Genomic DNA, 12660 nt, shown 5'->3' with positions numbered 1-12660 from the left:
GTATTGCTTATAATGGACCACAAGTCCAAAAAAAAGAGAAAGAAAAAGAAAAAGAAAAAAGCTTGGAGAATTCAAAGGAATTTAGTACCTCATAAACGAAATCTATGGAGCAAGTGAAGAAGTGTGGACCATAAAAATGTCGATGATCATTTCCAGTTGGAGTTCCACACGTTTCGCGGCATGGTCTCCAACTTCACCATGTTCATCTTCTTCCACAAATCCTCTTCTCAACTCAGTTAACAATGCATCTTCCCTTTTACCATCAAGAACAAGAAAATTGAAAGCTCTCATCAGTAAGGCTATTGAGAAGAATCAATCTCCCACAGTAGCAGTGGACTCAGCTGCAGATGTTGTGAGGAATTTCTATGGCGGAATCAATTCCCGCGACCTCGATTCTGTGGAGGACCTTATTGCCCTCAATTGTGTCTACGAAGACCTCGTGTTTCCCCGTCCCTTTGTTGGTCGTAAGGTAATTTCACTTTCAAGTTGTTGTATGATTTAGGAATTAGGGTTTATTATCTCTTGTATTGTGCAGGAGATTCTAGAATTCTTTAGACATTTCACGAACGCAACCAGCACGGATCTGCAGTTCGTGATTGATGATTTGTCCACTAACGACCACTCCTCCGTTGGGGTCACATGGCATTTAGGTCCCTTCTCATATTCTTCTAATTTCAACTATATTTGCTTCTTTAATTGTTGTATTATTCATTTCACTGTTTGAAATGGTTGCAGAGTGGAAGGGAAAACCTTTTCCCTTTAGCAGAGGATGCAGTTTTTATCGTTTGGAGGTTATCAATGGCAACAAACAAATAACGTAATTCAGAATTTCAGATAGATACATTCATTAGCTACCTTACATTAATCAACTCATTGTTTGGAATTTTTATGATTGATCTCAAGTTATGGTTTTTCTGAAAACAGATATGGACGACCAGAGAGATGAGATTAGACGAGCTTATCTTAAATGGGGTTCATATTAAAAATATTTTGACAATTATTTTCTATCTGGCCCCCCCAAAATTTTGTTTCAAGTTCCGCCACTGATGGACGAGACTGTGTTGAACCTGCAATCAAGCCAGGGGATGCAGCTTTGGTATGTGTATTTTTTATTTTGTTCATTCCAATTATAGTTTTCTATTAATGAACCGAGTTTGATTGAGTTGCAAAAATAATATTTCTGTAATGTAATATGAATGCAGGCAATAATCAGGGCTGTGACATGGCTTCTGCAACAGTTTCCTCAGTTAGTAGATCGCTTATAGTGTGATAAAGTTGAAACTACATTATTTTTAGGATATACACAATTACCATGTTAATTTGATTGTACTTGGATACTTGAATTGGGTATCCATAAGATTTGGTTTACCCAAGATTTTAGGAAGGAATTAAAAGAGATGTATATAAAAATCATCCAAGTTATATCTGTGATTGAGAGACTCACATGTATATGTAATATGCAATATTATTATAGGTGGTGTTATAATGCACAGGGGTACGGTACTTATATTTCAATCAATCTTCTTGTTCATCTTATTTTAATGGCTACCTGACATTGTAACAATATTTTTACAACAATAAATAAAATAGATAGTCAACAAGTTCACTTTATTTACCTTCTCTTCTGAGGTGGAAACCGAGGCATTAAAGTTTCGAAGATGATAAATGGCAATTTCTGACAAGAATGAATCTGGATATTAGGGTCAAGTAAACAGAAGAACTGATTGAATTCTTCAGTGTAAGTTACAAAAAGAATAAGCATACAAAGTTAATCGGAACATGTCGTACTCGGCTGTAACTCAATCTATATAAAATACTAGGGTAATGTAAAAAAGTAAAAAACAAATGTATTTTTTTATTCTTATTTTTAAATTCCAAGATGTAAATGGTACGGCCAAAGTTTTTATATTTTATTGGAGAATTTATATAACAAGTATGTACATAATACCTGCATTACGGAAATCGAAATTAAAACACTTTAATAATCAAACATGTATGACTAATTTATTATCATAATATAACCAACTTGATTGGTCAAGCAGTCAATTTTCTTATGTGTGTAAGTGTAAGACATAATATATGTTAGTATTTTAGTTATTATATTCACATAAAAACATTTTTATAGGGATAGTTATTAATAAACAAATATGAAAAATACTATTTGTTAAAATATTGGTTGTTAAAACGCGTGCTTGGTTGTTAAGAGCCAAAATGATGTTTTTTTTTTCTCATTGTATCATTCACTCCAGCAAACAACAGGCTAATGATTAATTGGTCCTGAATCGAAGATAGGATTCGAAGTCTTGATATTTGTTTAAATAGACTAATAAGTTATTCGTTAGATCAACCCAATTTTGCTAGCCAAAATGATATTTATTATAAAGGGTGTATTGAATAAATATTTTTGCACATGTCATAATTTTTGGTCTAAGACACTAAAAAAATTGTAATTGGGCGAATATTCGAAGTTAGGCCCATGAGTGTAGGTATAGGTGTCCGTTTCGGTGGACTAGGGTGCTGCTGATTTGTGGTGACTGGTGAGTGCTGACTAGGGTTAGTCGCATTCCCTTTTGAATTCTTAATAAGTATATAGGGGTCGGGAATCAAAGTTGAATTGGACACTGTTTGAGTTTGGTACCAACAACAACAACAACAATGGGATTCTGGGGTTAGTCACCTTCCTCTCCAATTTCACTCTCAACTTTGCAATCACCAAACCTTCTTAGTTACTTACTTACTTACTAACTGGAATACTGGACTTTATTCAAACATTTCAGCTGCATTGCATCTTTCATTCCTTCATTCATGGATAACACCTTAACCTATTCATACTTTTCTCTTTTCTTTTCTTTGGTTAGGGATTGAAGTTAAGCCCGGGAAGCCATATCCTTATCATGCAGACAACATCCAGGGAAAGCTTCATGTCACTCACGTCTGTATCATTTAATTCGCTCTTTTCTTTCAAATATATAGAATTCTAGGTTTGTTTTGTTAGTTATTGATTTCTACTGCCTTTAGATAATGATAATAGCAATAATTGAGTGAGACACTTGACAGTATGATATGAATCTAGCACTTTATGCATTGTTGGATTTTGATATCTTTCTGAGCCTGATTAAAAATTTTAGTGTTAGTAATAATTAGTTTCCTTGTGTCTTCTTTCTTTGTTGCTCTAAATTCCAGGCTACACTAGGCATTGGTTCATCCAATGAGAAAACCATTCTTCAGTGTTCTTCTGGACACAAAAGTCCAATTTTCTTGTGTTCATTGCTACCGAATAAGATTGAGTCTTGCCCCTTGAATCTCGAGTTTGGTGATGATGACTTAGTGGCTTTCTCCGTCATTGGACCACAAAGCATCCATCTTTCTGGTTATTTTGTCGCAGATGATGGGGATGACCTTAGGGATGACTATGAATAGTATCCTTTTAAAGAACTTCAGTATTTTTTTTTTATTTTATTGTGCTACATTTCAAATTTCTTTTAACTATATTCTGTATTTTCCTTACTACAATGTTAAAGTGATTCATTCCCAGAGGATGTTGAGGGAACCGATACAGAGGATTCATCTGATTATGATACTGAAGGTGAATATGATGATGACTACACAGATGATAGTGATATGGAAATGTACCGATCTTCGCATGTCCCAAATAGTGGAGGTATTGATTAGTTGATTGCATTATTATTGATTTTTCTGCCTTTTCCCCTTGTGTTGTTTTTTTTTTCTTGTTTATTTTTTTTTAAATCATTATCTAGTGTTCTAATTGATGCTCATACAAAGTAATAGCAATTATTCTGTATTGCGGCATGAACCTTCTTGTTTATTCGCGTATTCATTCATGTCTGTTTGCAAGTAGCAAAGACAGTTGCATTTTTATTATTATTGGCTAATTGCATTTAATTATACAGTTAGAATTGAGGAAATAGTGGACGATGAAATGCCTGAAAATGAAGAAGATCCAGATCAGAAATTGAAGAAAAAGAAACAGGAAGCTCAGATGAAAGAGAAAGTTAACAAAATGTCTCCAATTAGGGGTGAGACTGGCCATCCTGTTTCGGAAAGTGAAGAAGATGATATGGAAAGTGAAGATGAGGATGGTTTTCCAATTTCTGCTGCTGAGAAAGTTAAATTTGAAGTTAAAGGAAACAATGCACATAAGACAGCTGAGGAGGCTGGCAAAAATGCAGAAGATGTTAATAATTCTCCAAGCTTAAAACGGAAAGTCGAAAGTGCCGATGGAGATGAACCGCAGCAGCAAGACAGGTGAGATGGATCTACTGATTTAGTGACGTCTTACATCTTCCATCTTCCTTGTGCCAACCAGCCTTTGGTTTTCTTAAAAAGGCTCACTGACAAAGAACACTTTGTGCCTTCTGTTTAATTTATACTGACTGTTTTGCACTTCTTTTTCTCTCCTGATAATGATTTCACATAATTTTCAGGAAAAAGAAGAAGAAAAAGAACAAGTTGAAAGAACCTGGTAAAGGGGAAAGTGCTCAGGCACCTGGCAAAAGCATGATGACTGCTACACCAGATGGAAAACATCCAGAGGAGAAGGAAGTTAAGACTACAGAAGTGCATGATGAAAAACCATCCAATGAGTAAGAATTTTCATATGAATAACTACAGTATCACTGTATCAGTCATACTACACAGTTTTTCATGTTGAAGATATATCATTGAAATATTTTAATCTACAATATGATGTTTTTTTGGGCTAAACTCTCATGATACCCGGCAACTATTTTTATTGCATATAATACCTTGTAAATTGAGTTTTCATTTTCATTTGATATCCTTATTTTCTGTAAATTCGAATTCAATAGGATAACAACTTGTTCAGTATTGTTTTCAATGTTTGAGCATTTAGGATGCTAAATTTCCTCACTTGTGTATTTCCCTCTTCACATTATATATTGTGGTGCTAACTATTTGGATGTGTGGTATTTGTTGGCAGGGAGCTTGTTGAGAAGAAAAAGAAAAACAAAAAGAAGAACAAGGCTAAAGAGCCCCTTGGAGGAGAAGCAACTCCAAATCAAATTGATAAACCTGTTGAAAATAAGCTGTCTGCCTCAGAGAAAAAAGGAAAGAAACAAGAGACGGAAGCGAAGCCATCTCAAGTGAGAACCTTTCCAAATGGGTTGGTTATTGAGGAGATATCTATGGGTAAGCCAGATGGCAAAAGAGCAGCTCCTGGAAAGAAGGTTAACATCCTCTACTGATTGAGTTGGTTGAACTTGCACAAATTACTACTGTAGACTAATGTTATTCAACCTATTTTCCAATGCAATCTCTTTTAATGGGGAATCAATTGTTTGGTTTCAGGTCAGTGTTAAATATATTGGCAAGCTGCAGAAAAATGGGAAAATATTTGACTCGAATGTTGGAAGGGCACCCTTTAAATTTCACCTTGGTATATGCAAATTCAGTTGATTTTGTTTTAATTTGCATGGATTTCCTTTCTACATATGCATTTACCTATTTTATCCTGTGATTGCAGGTGTAGGACAAGTCATTAAGGGATGGGATATTGGTGTCAATGGTAAGTTATAATATAGATCTGTGTAGTTAATTTATAATTAATATCTTGAACTCTTATTGTATTTTTTTTGGCTCAGGGATGAGGGTTGGGGACAAAAGAAGAATCACAGTTCCACCATCTATGGGGTATGAACTTCTGTTCAGTAACTTCGTTTCTTTCTTCTTCACTCTTATTGCTAAGTGTCTTGTTTTATGTTTTTACAGATATGGTGACAGACGGGTTGGAAGTATACCACCAAATTCGTGGCTTGTGTTTGATGTTGAGTTAATTAATGTTGATCGCTGACTTCAACTTTTTGGTCCTTCATATTCAATCTTCTCAGACTGGGAGAAATATTAAAGTTCACATGATACATTCATATCGAGAGTTTTAGCATTAGAGCACAATTTTGTAGGAAATTTTGGATTCATAAGAAGGGTTTAATTTTTGTTTTAATTTGAAGTAAGGAGATTCAAGACCAAATATAATGAAAGAAAAGGATTGTGAAAATTGTGGCAAAAGATATGTATTATTACATTTAATTAATCAACTACTTTTTATTGGGAATTATTATCATTGTTCGCAAAATTTTCAGTTTTTATATTATCCGACGCTGCAAATTCTCAGAAGAAAATTTTAAAAAATGTATAATTCATAATATGAGAATGACAATTCTAATTTAAAAGAACTCTCATTAAAGCTTCTATCTATGACAGAATTTAATCATTCTTTATTTCTTCTAATCGTCTTGATATATACTACTTGTTAAACAAATTTTCAGAAACTCTAAGCGATGCATTAAAACATTGCTTGGGTTAAAAATACAAGAACAACAATCAAACCAAGAGTCTCAATGTTCAAAAAGAAATAAAGAAGCTAAGGTATTAGAGACCGTGACACAATAATTGTAAATATTTAGTGATTATGACACCACAATAGACTCCATGTTTCCAACAACGAAAAGGATGCAAGTGAATCACAGCTGTTATTATCTATTGATAGTTTCTGCAGTGAGTGATGTTGGTCATCCATTTGGAATTCTAATTCTCTACAACCCTAATACTTGAGGCAACTCATTGCATGTGTTTAATGGCAACGCAGTAAAGGAGGTAGCACTGATGAGAGTAACATTAATGAATATAAACAATGTCATTGATGCTAACATAATAATATTTACAATTGTTTCAACTCAATTCCAAATTAACTACAATCAAATAATATCAGAAAACTTCTCCTTCTTCCAAATCTTCACTAAGAAAGTTGTTGTCTTCAAAATCCTCTTCCTTAAGAACCAAACCTGTGAGGTTCTTCATCAATGGGTTTTCCTTTGTGCAATAATGTGTCAGTGAATGGCCACACAAGTTTTCCAAATCCTGAAAGGACTTGAAAGCATCATCAAAGAAAATTGTTCTCTCCATTTTCTGCATCATCTCCCTTTGTTTCTTCCTTTGCAAGCAAACTCTGTTCTGTTGTGCAGCTTCATTGGTTTTCTTCTTCTCCAATATCAATTTAGCTTTGGCAATAGCAATTGACAAATCTGAACCAGAAAATTGTTTCCTTTTCTGCCCTGCATTCGATTTCAAAGGCTTTGAATTTGGTTTTGGCTCTTCTTTCTCTAGCTTGTTTTCCTTCTCAGCTAGCCATCTTCCCTCCAAATTCCTCCACTTTGTCTCAAAAAGATCGCTTAACTTCGCGGCAGTTTGATGAACCTCATGCCCCGAAGGGTACTGGGACATGACATTACGAAACACCGTTCTTATATCAGCGGCAAATTGATCAGTTTTGTTGTACAAATTGTTCCATAGCTTCCGCTGAACCCTCTCCAAATCCATCAAAGCCTTTCCTTTCTTGAAATACACTCCGTCTGGATGAACCAATAACCCTCTCAGTGTTACTGAACACTGCATATTCTTGAATCCATCCATACCCGAAGAACTTAGTTTATTCTTCTCTTCACGTTCCTTTACGGCATCAGCATCAGTAGTACCCTTCTTCATCCTTGAATTTTCTTCACTCTTTTCTACCTTAGCTCTCTTGTTGGCACGAGAATCAAGAACAATGCTGTTACGGTTGTTGTTGTTGTTGTCGTTGAACCGATGAACATGGCTGAATAATATTGAAGAAGAAAAAACTCTTTTTTCGGGTACCCTTTTATTGGCAGCATCTGAAGATTTCTTGGGCACTGTAGAATAAGGATTCGCAGGAACAAAGGTTGAAGACTTTGTAACAGAAAACATGGTAGTTAATAGAATGCAACTCTAGTAGAGGATTGTTGACTAGGTGAGAAGGAAAAAACCCTATGAAGTGAAGTGAACTGAAGATTTATGTTTTTGTTAAAGTTGCTTGGAACACAAGAAAATTGAGAAGTCTAGGTTTCTTAATTAAGTAGTCAATTTTTTACTAAAAAAACTAAAGAAAATTAATTTTTGGGCTAAAAGATCAAGTTTGAGCTAATTTTTTTAATAGATTATTGAGTTAAAATTTGAAATATTTTGGTTAAAACTTAAAAAAATTGGGTTAAATTGTTAAAATTATTGTAAAACACACTGCATATTCTTGAATTCATCCATACCCGAAGAACTTAGTTTATTCTTCTCTTCACGTTCCTTTATGGCATCAGTAGTAGTACCCTTCTTTATCCTTGAATTTTCTTCACTCTTCTCCACCTTAGCTCTCTTGTTGGCACGAGAATCAAGAACAATGCTGTTACCGTTGTTGTCGTTGAATCGATGAACATGGCTGAATAATGTTGAAGAGGAAAAAACTCTTTTTTCGGTTACACTTTTGTTGGCAGCATCTAAAGATTTGTTGGGCATTGTAGAATAAGGATTCGGAGGAACAAATGTTAAAGACTTTGGAACAGAAAATATGGTAGTTAATAGAATGCAACTCTATTAGAGGATTGTTGATTAGGTGAGAAGGAAAAAACTATGAAGTGAAGTGAAGAGTTTATGTTTTGTTAAAGTTGCTTGAAACACAAGAAATTAAGAAGGCTAGGTTTCTTAATTAAAATCGAAGATATTACAAAATTTATTAAGCTATAATTCATTATTTTAAGACTGCATAATTTAATAATTTTTGAAGTATTATTAAAGAATTATTTTAAAAAAAATAAAAGTTCATTTTTTTGTTGAGTATAATAATATAATTTTTTATTTCCTACAATGAATTGGAATAATAAAATATCCAAGTATCTAAAATTTAGGTATATAACTATACAATTCAATTTATTAAAAATTTAGACTACTACACCACATAAATTCCTTTTCGATATCACCAAATTTTTTCAAATTATTCATATAAGCAATAGTAAACAACATTAACAAGGAAGAATAAAAATGGATAAGTTTTAATCATGTATAATAGCACCTACAATTTAACTCTAAACTTAATTTACAAAAAAAATGAACATTTTATATATAATAGAGTAAAAAGTAAATATTTTATAAATTACATGCAAAATATTAAGGATAATGAAAATATCAAAAAATAAAAAAATGTGAAATATAAAAAAAATATTATGATTACTTTTTTATAAAATGAATGAAAGACTTACAAAAATCTGCAACATAAAAATACTAAATATAGTTTAGTAGAATGAATAAAAAATTGAAATTAGTATAAAAAAATTGAATAAAACATTTCAAACAATAAAAAAAAAAATTATAAAATATATTAAAATTCATTAAAAAATTAAGATACAAGTATTGATAAATACATATAGATCAATAAATATAATTAGAAATAGAACTTGAAGAATGTGATGCACTATAAACAATTATAGCAAAAGATAATGGTTCTGTAAAATTAAAAAAAAAAATCAAATTTGAGTAAGAACAATTAGGGATAAAAATAGATAAGGTGGGCTGAGGCCTAAAACCTAGATAAAACTTAGATCTCGCTCCTCTGCCGGAATTTAGATGTGTAAGGCACTCTTCATTTTCGCTGTCTCCTCTAATAAAAGATTCTATCTTTTTAATTTATATTTTTGTTTGTATTTAAAGGAAAAAGTTTCATTCTTGTAAGAATGGTTTTGTAGCTATTATAACTAAATAAACACAGTAACATCTATTTTCACATCATCTTTTTATGATTTTTGATAATTTTGGATGTGTTTACAAAATATTTAGTTTGTTATTTGTTATTTTAGATGTATTTACTTAATTTTACCAAAAAATTTATATTAGATATATTTTCAGATGTATTTTAAAAATATTTTATTTATTATTTATTATTTTTTATGTGTTTTAAATATAATTAAAAATTATACCGTAAATCAAATCACTTTTTTCGAAAGACACTACTAAAAAAACTATAAATAATGCGCCCTTCAACTTTCATGTAATATTAGTTACTATTTGGTTTCTTGATATGTTTTACGAATAAATGACCATTTGTACCCATGAGAAATGAAAACGCTGACATTTGTACCCATGAAAGCTCGAAACTAATCTGGTACCCATGATAGATGCTGTCCGTGTGACAAAAATGCCCTGGCTTGGATTTGAGCTTGGTTCGTGGGTTTTCGAACCTACGTGGCACTCCCAACCCCTCCCCCTCCCCCCCTCAAATCTGAGCCAACCATTCACCATCATCATCTTCATCTTCTTCACAACCTCCGGCGACAACCCACACCGCTGCACCCCTTTCTCTTCTTCTTCCCCTCTTCTCACCTCCGCTGAGCCCAGAAACCACAGCGCCAGCTCCTCCTCTCCACCAAAGCCCAGAGCGGCAGCGGCCACCTTCTTCATTCCTGGGTCTCCTCTCGTCTGCCACCAAACAGCCGCGACACCCAACCTTCTCCGCAGCGTCCTTACGGCGTTCCAACCCGTCACCACTTCCCTGTCCGAACACTAGCTCCGCCAACTATCACCGTCGGCCTCTACGAGCCACCGCAACCCTCTTCTCTTTTCTCCCCTTTGCGTGTTCTCTGTCTTCCTCAGCCACACCAACGAACCGGCCACCTTCTCCTCCCTCTCTCTCACTGGCCGAACCGCCGCGCCGTCAATGAGCCACAGCGACACCGACGATGAGCCCCTTTCCCCCTTTCTTCTTCCTTCTCTGTCATCTCACCATCGCGAACCAGCCTAGCACCGTCGCGATTCCAATCCAGTTTTCTGTTCTCCCATGGAACGACCAGAACAGGGTGCAACCCCTGTGTCTTCCATCCCCTCCATTTTCCCCTGTTTCATGGCTGCATTTACTCTTCGCTGCTGCAATTGAAGCAGTGCAACCACCAGGCCGCCGCTTCTGCCCCGACCAATTCAGCCATCATCTTCCCTTCACCTGTTCATTCTCTGCTTTCCAGGTTTCTATTTTCATTTGTTGAGTTCTGTTTCTTTCATTGTATTGCTTTTAGTTCATTTTGCTTAATTTGGTTAGTTAGAAATGCAGGTTAGTTCCTTAGGTTGTTAGATAATCTGAGCTGGATAGTGGATTTAGGTTTGTTTTGATTCATGCTGGTGTTTGAAAATTTTGCTGTTTTGATTCATGCTGCTGTTTGAAAATTTTGGCTTGTCTGATGCTGCTGGGAGCTTTGGGGGAGGTAGGGTTCGGACAGGGAGTGGTGACGGGTTGGAACGCCGTAAAGACGCTGCAGAGAAGGTTGGGTGTCGCGGTTGTTTGGTGGAGAGAAGGAGCTGGCGCTGTGGTTTCTGGGCTCAGCAGAGGTGAGAAGAGGGGCAGAAGAAGAGAAAGGGGCGCGACGGTGTGGGTTGTCGCCGGAGGTTGTGGTGAAGGGAGGTGGCTGTGGCGGTGCTGAGGTGATGGTGATGGTGAAGAAGATGAAGATGATGATGGTGAATGGTTGGCTCAGATTTGGGGGGGAGCGTTGGGAGTGCCACGTAGGTTCGGAAACCCACGAACCAAGCTCAGATCCAAGCCAGGGCATTTTTGTCACACGGACAGCATCTATCATGGGTACAAGATTAGTTTCGAGCTTTCATGGGTACAAATGTCAGTGTTTTCATCTCTCATGGGTACAAATGGTCATTTATTCTATGTTTTACCCAAAAAATTTGAATATCTTAAAATAAAATTTAGACTCTGCGTCAAATACGGTTAAGAATATTTTAGTGCATAAACTTATTTTTATCACTTGCATTGTTAAATTAAATTTTTTTTCCAAGTAAAGATTGTATACATACCTAAAGTATATGTACTCGTCATTAGAGCTGGAAGTGAGACAAGCTGAGCGGAATTAGACTAAACTCAAGTTTAGCTCACAAAAATTGAGTTTGGCTCACAACTCGTCTCATTAACAATCAAGTCTATTTCTTAAGTTTAAGCTCAACTCACCGAAAGCTCACGAGCTAGCTCAAGCTTACGAACTAGCTCAAATAATAGGAACATAATTTATAATTCTATATCAACAAAATTATAACTTATATATTAAATACATATAGAATGTATATATATATATAATCGAGCCAGCTCACGAGCTAATGAACTGAGCTTATCCAAACTCAAACTCGTCTCATTTAATTTATGAACTCAATTCCAAGCTCAAGCTCGCCTCTCCAACTTATCGAACTATTAACAAGTCGAACTCAAGCTGACTTATGAGCTAGCTTGACTCACATCTAGTCCTACTCGTCACCCTTGTAAAATTAAACTTTTACACTATAAAATTTTCTAAAAAAATATATTTTGTTAGAATAAAATCTATACTTTTTGGACATTCTATCATCCAAAAGAAAGGTCCATCTGATGGCCTACTCCACATGTTAAACTTAAATGCTTCCCGATCATGCAATGATTCCACATGCCAAATTCAAGGCCTTCTTGTCTTCTCCACAAAACACGATGTTGGCCCAATGTCCAACAAATTTAAGGCCCACAATGCAAAAGGCCCAAACACCATATCCCGTGTAGCAGCCGTTCCGTCCAGCTCAGCCATCTCAATGTGAATGAATAAGTCGCGTACAACAAAACCCTGTAGCAGCCCTGTTGCACCTGACACAATTCTGAAGGAGTCAAGGACATTCTTAAAACGTGTCAAGCTGATATTCACCTAAAGAGAATATCTTTATCTCTTTATCAAAATACCTCTTTATCATATAATTTCTCCTATTATAATAATAGATTTTGGAGATATAAATCATCTATTCTACTTATTCCATATTTCTTGTATTAAT

At 35.0% G+C, this 12660-nt stretch overlaps 3 protein-coding genes across 3 annotated transcripts; 2 read left to right on the top strand and 1 right to left on the bottom strand.

Moving 5' to 3' along the window:
- On the top strand, window positions 268-1536 carry LOC107643154 (the record flags this gene model as incomplete). The annotated part of the gene is given in 5 exon segments (XM_016346729.2): window positions 268-469; window positions 536-650; window positions 736-819; window positions 1047-1096; window positions 1203-1536. Coding segments are annotated over 5 exon segments (514 nt in total), but the record flags the coding sequence as incomplete, so codon positions are not given.
- On the top strand, window positions 2503-6103 carry LOC107643153 (peptidyl-prolyl cis-trans isomerase FKBP53). Its single transcript, XM_016346728.2, has 11 exons — window positions 2503-2668; window positions 2859-2932; window positions 3184-3419; window positions 3522-3661; window positions 3912-4266; window positions 4446-4604; window positions 4961-5207; window positions 5329-5416; window positions 5504-5545; window positions 5622-5670; window positions 5749-6103. The coding sequence occupies exons 1-11, from the start codon at window positions 2656-2658 to the stop codon at window positions 5828-5830; spliced, it is 1485 nt and encodes a 494-aa protein (XP_016202214.1). The 5' UTR covers window positions 2503-2655; the 3' UTR covers window positions 5831-6103.
- On the bottom strand, window positions 6745-7761 carry LOC107640268 (transcription factor GTE12-like). Its single transcript, XM_016343806.1, has one exon. It carries the CDS (start codon window positions 7759-7761, stop codon window positions 6745-6747), a length of 1017 nt encoding a protein of 338 aa, XP_016199292.1.

This window comes from Arachis ipaensis, chromosome B05, assembly GCF_000816755.2.
Source record: "Arachis ipaensis cultivar K30076 chromosome B05, Araip1.1, whole genome shotgun sequence".
Classification (NCBI taxonomy): Eukaryota; Viridiplantae; Streptophyta; class Magnoliopsida; order Fabales; family Fabaceae; genus Arachis; species Arachis ipaensis.
This window is presented reverse-complemented; position numbering and strand designations above follow the sequence as displayed.

What these genes read in the sequence shown, in the direction of transcription:
- LOC107643153 (XM_016346728.2), top strand. An exon ending in GAAAGCTTCATGTCACTCAC is followed by an intron (nt 2,933 to 3,183) that starts GTCTGTATCATT and finishes TCTAAATTCCAG; the next exon opens with GCTACACTAGGCATTGGTTC. An exon ending in ACAGTTCCACCATCTATGGG is followed by an intron (nt 5,671 to 5,748) that starts GTATGAACTTCT and finishes ATGTTTTTACAG; the next exon opens with ATATGGTGACAGACGGGTTG.
- LOC107640268 (XM_016343806.1), bottom strand. Translation starts at nt 7,761, where the DNA reads ATGTTTTCTGTTACAAAGTCTTCAACCTTTGTTCCTGCGAATCCTTAT.